This window comes from Aulonocara sp. 'chitande type north' Nkhata Bay, linkage group LG9, assembly GCF_057382095.1.
Source record: "Aulonocara sp. 'chitande type north' Nkhata Bay isolate Kocher_YH1m ecotype deep benthic linkage group LG9, A_spYH_male_GT1.1, whole genome shotgun sequence".
Taxonomy (NCBI): domain Eukaryota; kingdom Metazoa; phylum Chordata; class Actinopteri; order Cichliformes; family Cichlidae; genus Aulonocara; species Aulonocara sp. 'chitande type north' Nkhata Bay.
Genome location: NC_141352.1, coordinates 12,840,672 through 12,848,234, shown reverse-complemented (window position 1 = coordinate 12,848,234; position 7,563 = coordinate 12,840,672). Strand labels below are relative to the sequence as shown.

General features: G+C 38.1%; 2 protein-coding genes across 2 annotated transcripts; both read left to right on the top strand.

Moving 5' to 3' along the window:
* The first annotated feature begins 855 nt into the window (after positions 1–855).
* Positions 856–2,263, top strand: LOC147321796 (homeobox protein ceh-30-like). The gene is made up of 4 exons (XM_086305126.1): positions 856–886; positions 1,296–1,660; positions 1,763–1,846; positions 1,991–2,263. Exons 1-4 carry the CDS (start codon positions 856–858, stop codon positions 2,261–2,263), a joined length of 753 nt encoding a protein of 250 aa, XP_086161252.1.
* A 2,556-nt stretch (positions 2,264–4,819) lies between these two features.
* On the top strand, positions 4,820–6,231 carry LOC147321795 (homeobox protein ceh-30-like). The gene is made up of 4 exons (XM_086305125.1): positions 4,820–4,850; positions 5,260–5,624; positions 5,727–5,810; positions 5,959–6,231. The coding sequence occupies exons 1-4, from the start codon at positions 4,820–4,822 to the stop codon at positions 6,229–6,231; spliced, it is 753 nt and encodes a 250-aa protein (XP_086161251.1).
* Positions 6,232–7,563: the final 1,332 nt, after the last annotated feature.

Here is a 7,563-nt window from a genome sequence, read left to right as displayed (position 1 = left end):
TTGGAGTCGTAGAAATTCTATCATTAATAAACTGATGATAAATAACAGACTTACGATCGTAAATAAAACTGCTTCAACAGAACCACCAAACCCACTTTTTAGCCTTTTCATTAAATACTCTTAAATTTAAAGACTTGGTTGACCTCAGACCTCTACACACAATTTCTAAAGCAACAAACAAATCTTTGTCCCACAACATTTAGAACTTGATCAGGATAAAAAAAGAGAACGAAAGAAATAACATGTAATGTATGTCTGTATGTCTGACAGCATATCAGGTTTCTGTGAGTTTTTAGTAAAAAAAAAAGAAATCGTTCTTCTCTTCATGTAGCTCAATCTAGTCCTATAGAATTAACCCAAAACTGATTCAGCCAATAAAAGTCCCACACCTTTACCTGCTGGAACTAACTTACATAGGGGTATAAAAAATGTGACTTTTTAAACTTCTTATCTATTTTTCATCAAACAAAACAGAACTGTACAGTTTCTGACTCAGGAGTATTGTTCTTAAGTCACTCTAATGATGCTACTGGAGTTAAATACAACTCTGGTTTACAATGTGTAGAATAATAAAATTCTAACTGCACTTTCTTTTTTTCAGACCTGAGAAACAGTATTTTAAAGAAATGTAAATGATGCCAGTTGGTAGAAACTGCCTGACTGCTTTGTAAAGTACCTCACAAAAGAAGAAGCTCAACCCCCCACATTCCTGCCCACACCCACAAACCTCCTTAAAAGCCCAGAATTGCTCTTAAGTCAGTCTTAGGACACATAGCACCTTCCTGCCTGGTTTGGAGCTCTTTCAGCAGATATACTTTCTCCAGCTTTCCTGTTTTAATCACTGGGATTTCAAAGATGGAAGATTATGGGATGCACTTTTCTCCAGGTATGTACTCAGCATTGTTGTCTAGTGAGCTAATGTGAACAGAGTTGGCTAACCTCGAAGACATCTTTGAGCAAAAATACCCTTTCACTCTGTGTTGTAAGTCCTGATGGCAGAAGTCACCATTTCTCCCTCCACAGCTGAACAGAGAGTCCACTTCAGGACCATCTGGGCTTTGAGTCACTTTTTAAACTTTCTAATTGGCAACATCTGGTGGCACATTTTAATAATTCAGCAAGTAAAATCAAGTGACATTGTGTGTGGGAAATTGATTAAGGCTCATCAGTTGATCCCTTTTGTATTATTTTCTGTTAAAAAACTCAACTGTGCCAAAACATATCAGTAGCCACGGTGACCCATGTGGACCATATATATTTGTGCTTACTTAGCCTCTGTCTTTCTGTCCTCATAGACTTGTGGATTTCTGGCAGCAGCCTGCAAGGGAGTCTTCCCTTGGAAGAACTTGCAGCATGGGCTGAGGCAGCTCTCGCTAAGGAGATGAGCAACAACATGTCTGAGGCTGCTGAAGCTGTTTCCAGCTCCGTCACGGAGGAGGAACTGGTTTTTGCTTCCCCAAGAAACCAGGAGGGCAGCAACACTGTCACAAGTACTATGTGTGTGAAGGACGAAAAGGCCAAGGTGCTCAAAGGAAGGACCCGAGGGCTGTTCTCAGACAGCCAGTTAAAAACTCTTGACCATCACTTTAATCAGAAAATTTACCCTGACCCACAAGAGATGACAGAGTTGGCAGAGCTGACAGGACTGACCTACAAACAGGTGAGTGTTTTTCAAGGTTACTAGAACACAAGGAACTGAATTCGTTTTGAATGTTGGGTCTATTGTACTCATTAAATTTCTTCTGCTTCCCTCCATCTTTAGGTGAAGACTTGGTTTCAAAACCGAAGAAGAAAGTTTAGGAAGATTCCAGATTCTCATCATCTCAATCAGGGCGTCCCGCTTCATGTAAGTATCTCCAATTATTAAAAAGAACTGTTTTTAATTCAGTCACTATCTGGGGAATTCATTTAGATGAAGCGTATTGATTATAATTTAAAACAAGAACTCTGTATTGTGGTTTTACTGACTGTGCATCTGTCTGTGATTCAGTTTCAGGGAGCATCCTCACTCAGCGAACAACTGGACATCAGCTTCATGAGAAAGGGTGCAAATAATCAGGCCCACTATCCTGATGCTGTGGGCAATGTTGTCTCTGGACCTCAATGGACCCTCCACAACTCACCCCAGATGTTTGGCTGGTCGATGCCACCAGGCAACGGACATTATGATTGCAACACCGGTGTCTTAAGCACTGCATGGAATATGAACGACCCTGGACTTCACAGTGCAAGTTTTTACAGAGAAAGCGGAGAGCCTTGCTAACAGCTAAAGATGGCTGTAGTTACTGTTACATCTCTCTTTCATTTCTCAACTATCATTCTGAAGCCTTAAGATTGGTATTTCTGATATACTGGACGCTAATGTTATTTTTTTTATGTTTTCATTTTAATGTAAAGTTATTTAAAAGTTAACACAGAGGCAGGTTTGATAAAACTCAGTGAACTTCTTCGTCATTTACACTTTTACAAAACCAGGAAAAATTAGCTTGGTCATAGTTGGTGGGGTAGATTAAGGCTTGTGTGAGTGATTGATAAAGTCCACTTTTTATATGGTGTAACTGTTGTAAAGTCAACATGAATCTGTAATGATTTTTCTTCCAATAAATGAGGACTTTGCTAAAACAAAATACTTTCTCCATGCGTCATTTTTATTGAGTCTCAAACATATTTGGTGTTAAAAAGTGTAATGAAATCTCATGTTTGGTTTCTTGTCACAGGTGGGTGTGTGCTTTCTCCTTCACACATCAGCCAAGGTGGAGAGCCTTACAACAGTTAATGTTCAATATCACAGATATTGTAAATAGTAGCTAGTATCAATGACTGAGCTGACAGGATATCAGGATTCTGATCTGTTCTGTTTTCTGTACTTTTAGTAAATGGTAGGTATGGGGTGAACATTAGGCCCTTTATCTTAAAACCCATTGATTTTAGAAATATTAGAATTCAATAGAATCTGTGGCTTCTGTAAATACCTTGATGCGTGCTCAATCATCCAGGTAAGGAAATCCCAAAAAGTTGATTCTGTTCATCTGGACCTAACGTTTTCAGTAGGACAAACTGGTGTATATCATGATTTTTATGGGTATTTCTCACTGGTGAGTTGAGAACAGTTTTGCTTGTTCTGCTTTCATGTCAACTAGATCTGTGTTAGATGATTTTGATTTAACTTCCTGCTCTGGTTGTTTCAGACAAGAAACCAGTTTGATCTTTTGCACCAATGATTAATTTGCTTTCTGTTATCAGGAGATTTGTGCAAATAGTTTATAATTTCAAATGTATCAGAGCAAATACAGCTGCTCTTTAAATATATTTTAAACAAAATGTGTATTATTAGTATTGAAACCTGATATTGATTAAATGTTTTAAAATAAGCCAAATTGTACCAATATTACATACAAATAATGACTTAGACCTCTAATTTAGATCTTTGTAATCATGTGGAGAACATTACTGAGTTTATAAGATAGCAAAAGGTAGTTTCCCCCTTCTTTGAAAAGCACCTCTAAATGTGTGAAAAGTGAAATTAAAACACCCACATAAGCCAAGGTCAACAAAAGCAAGGCTAACGATCCACATCAACACATCTGGCCTCCTCTGGCTCATTCAGAATTCGAGACGAATTAGAGACGCACCCAGTTCACCCAGTGACCACTAAACATACGCTAATGTGTCTTTTAGAGTTCCTGTATCACACCCTGCTACCTCTGATTAATTATCAAGTCAATGCAGACAGTTGGCACCAGGGCCATGAGAGATAAGTGAGGGTAAAGGTGTTTGTATTGACATGTCTTAATTTGAAGTAACTGCAAAGACACAGAAGTCATATTGTTTGCAGACGATACAAAGTTATTGTGGAAGTAACATGGAACAACTTCTGAATGAACTAGAAAATCAATTTAAGAAATTGAAGAGTTTTTCTGCAATCATATTTCACTGGATATGAGCAAAACAAAACTCATACTATGTTGGAGTCGTAGAAATTCTATCATTAATAAACTGATGATAAATAACAGACTTACGATCGTAAATAAAACTGCTTCAACAGAACCACCAAACCCACTTTTTAGCCTTTTCATTAAATACTCTTAAATTTAAAGACTTGGTTGACCTCAGACCGCTACACACAATTTATAAAGCAACAAACAAATCTTTGTCCCACAACATTTAGAACTTGATCAGGATAAAAAAAGAGAACGAAAGAAATAACATGTAATGTATGTCTGTATGTCTGACAGCATATCAGGTTTCTGTGAGTTTTTAGTAAAAAAAAAGAAATCGTTCTTCTCTTCATGTAGCTCAATCTAGTCCTATAGAATTAACCCAAAACTGATTCAGCCAATAAAAGTCCCACACCTTTACCTGCTGGAACTAACTTACATAGGGGTATAAAAAATGTGACTTTTTAAACTTCTTATCTATTTTTCATCAAACAAAACAGAACTGTACAGTTTCTGACTCAGGAGTATTGTTCTTAAGTCACTCTAATGATGCTACTGGAGTTAAATACAACTCTGGTTTACAATGTGTAGAATAATAAAATTCTAACTGCACTTTCTTTTTTTCAGACCTGAGAAACAGTATTTTAAAGAAATGTAAATGATGCCAGTTGGTAGAAACTGCCTGACTGCTTTGTAAAGTAACTCACAAAAGAAGAAGCTCAACCCCCCACATTCCTGCCCACACCCACAAACCTCCTTAAAAGCCCAGAATTGCTCTTAAGTCAGTCTTAGGACACATAGCACCTTCCTGCCTGGTTTGGAGCTCTTTCAGCAGATATACTTTCTCCAGCTTTCCTGTTTTAATCACTGGGATTTCAAAGATGGAAGATTATGGGATGCACTTTTCTCCAGGTATGTACTCAGCATTGTTGTCTAGTGAGCTAATGTGAACAGAGTTGGCTAACCTCGAAGACATCTTTGAGCAAAAATACCCTTTCACTCTGTGTTGTAAGTCCTGATGGCAGAAGTCACCATTTCTCCCTCCACAGCTGAACAGAGAGTCCACTTCAGGACCATCTGGGCTTTGAGTCACTTTTTAAACTTTCTAATTGGCAACATCTGGTGGCACATTTTAATAATTCAGCAAGTAAAATCAAGTGACATTGTGTGTGGGAAATTGATTAAGGCTCATCAGTTGATCCCTTTTGTATTATTTTCTGTTAAAAAACTCAACTGTGCCAAAACATATCAGTAGCCACGGTGACCCATGTGGACCATATATATTTGTGCTTACTTAGCCTCTGTCTTTCTGTCCTCATAGACTTGTGGATTTCTGGCAGCAGCCTGCAAGGGAGTCTTCCCTTGGAAGAACTTGCAGCATGGGCTGAGGCAGCTCTTGCTAAGGAGATGAGCAACAACATGTCTGAGGCTGCTGAAGCTGTTTCCAGCTCCGTCACGGAGGAGGAACTGGTTTTTGCTTCCCCAAGAAACCAGGAGGGCAGCAACACTGTCACAAGTACTATGTGTGTGAAGGACGAAAAGGCCAAGGTGCTCAAAGGAAGGACCCGAGGGCTGTTCTCAGACAGCCAGTTAAAAACTCTTGACCATCACTTTAATCAGAAAATTTACCCTGACCCACAAGAGATGACAGAGTTGGCAGAGCTGACAGGACTGACCTACAAACAGGTGAGTGTTTTTCAAGGTTACTAGAACACAAGGAACTGAATTCGTTTTGAATGTTGGGTCTATTGTACTCATTAAATTTCTTCTGCTTCCCTCCATCTTTAGGTGAAGACTTGGTTTCAAAACCGAAGAAGAAAGTTTAGGAAGATTCCAGATTCTCATCATCTCAATCAGGGCGTCCCGCTTCATGTAAGTATCTCCAATTATTAAAAAGAACTGTTTTTAATTCAGTCACTATCTGGGGAATTCATTTAATTAGATGAAGCGTATTGATTATAATTTAAAACAAGAACTCTGTATTGTGGTTTTACTGACTGTGCATCTGTCTGTGATTCAGTTTCAGGGAGCATCCTCACTCAGCGAACAACTGGACATCAGCTTCATGAGAAAGGGTGCAAATAATCAGGCCCACTATCCTGATGCTGTGGGCAATGTTGTCTCTGGACCTCAATGGACCCTCCACAACTCACCCCAGATGTTTGGCTGGTCGATGCCACCAGGCAACGGACATTATGATTGCAACACCGGTGTCTTAAGCACTGCATGGAATATGAACGACCCTGGACTTCACAGTGCAAGTTTTTGCAGAGAAAGCGGAGAGCATTGCTAACAGCTAAAGATGGCTGTAGCTACTGTTACATCTCTCTTTCATTTCTCAACTATCATTCTGAAGCCTTAAGATTGGTATTTCTGATATACTGGACGCTAATGTTATTTTTTTTATGTTTTCATTTTAATGTAAAGTTATTTAAAAGTTAACACAGAGGCAGGTTTGATAAAACTCAGTGAACTTCTTCGTCATTTACACTTTTACAAAACCAGGAAAAATTAGCTTGGTCATAGTTGGTGGGGTAGATTAAGGCTTGTGTGAGTGATTGATAAAGTCCACTTTTTATATGGTGTAACTGTTGTAAAGTCAACATGAATCTGTAATGATTTTTCTTCCAATAAATGAGGACTTTGCTAAAACAAAATACTTTCTCCATGCGTCATTTTTATTGAGTCTCAAACATATTTGGTGTTAAAAAGTGTAATGAAATCTCATGTTTGGTTTCTTGTCACAGGTGGGTGTGTGCTTTCTCCTTCACACATCAGCCAAGGTGGAGAGCCTTACAACAGTTAATGTTCAATATCACAGATATTGTAAATAGTAGCTAGTATCAATGACTGAGCTGACAGGATATCAGGATTCTGATCTGTTCTGTTTTCTGTACTTTTAGTAAATGGTAGGTATGGGGTGAACATTAGGCCCTTTATCTTAAAACCCATTGATTTTAGAAATATTAGAATTCAATAGAATCTGTGGCTTCTGTAAATACCTTGATGCGTGCTCAATCATCCAGGTAAGGAAATCCCAAAAAGTTGATTCTGTTCATCTGGACCTAACGTTTTCAGTAGGACAAACTGGTGTATATCATGATTTTTATGGGTATTTCTCACTGGTGAGTTGAGAACAGTTTTGCTTGTTCTGCTTTCATGTCAACTAGATCTGTGTTAGATGATTTTGATTTAACTTCCTGCTCTGGTTGTTTCAGAAAAGGCAACCAAGTTGATCTTTGCACCGATGATTAATTTACTTTCTATTATCAGAAAATTTGTACACATAGTTTATAATTTCAAATGTATCAGAGCAAATACAGCTCAGTTTTAAATATGTTTTGCATGGAATCTGCATTATTTCAGTGAGTATTGAAACCTGATATGTATAAAAATGTTTTAAAATAAGCCAAATTAAACCAATATTACATACAAACAATGACTTACACCTCTAATTTAGATCTTTGTGATCATGTAGAGAACATTACTGAGTTTATAAGGTAGCAAATGGTAGTTTCACCTCTACATTGTAAAACAATAGCAAGGCTAATGAGCCACACCAACGCCCATCATAAACCCCATAGACACATGCATCTGGCCCCCTCTGGCTTATTCAGAATTAGAG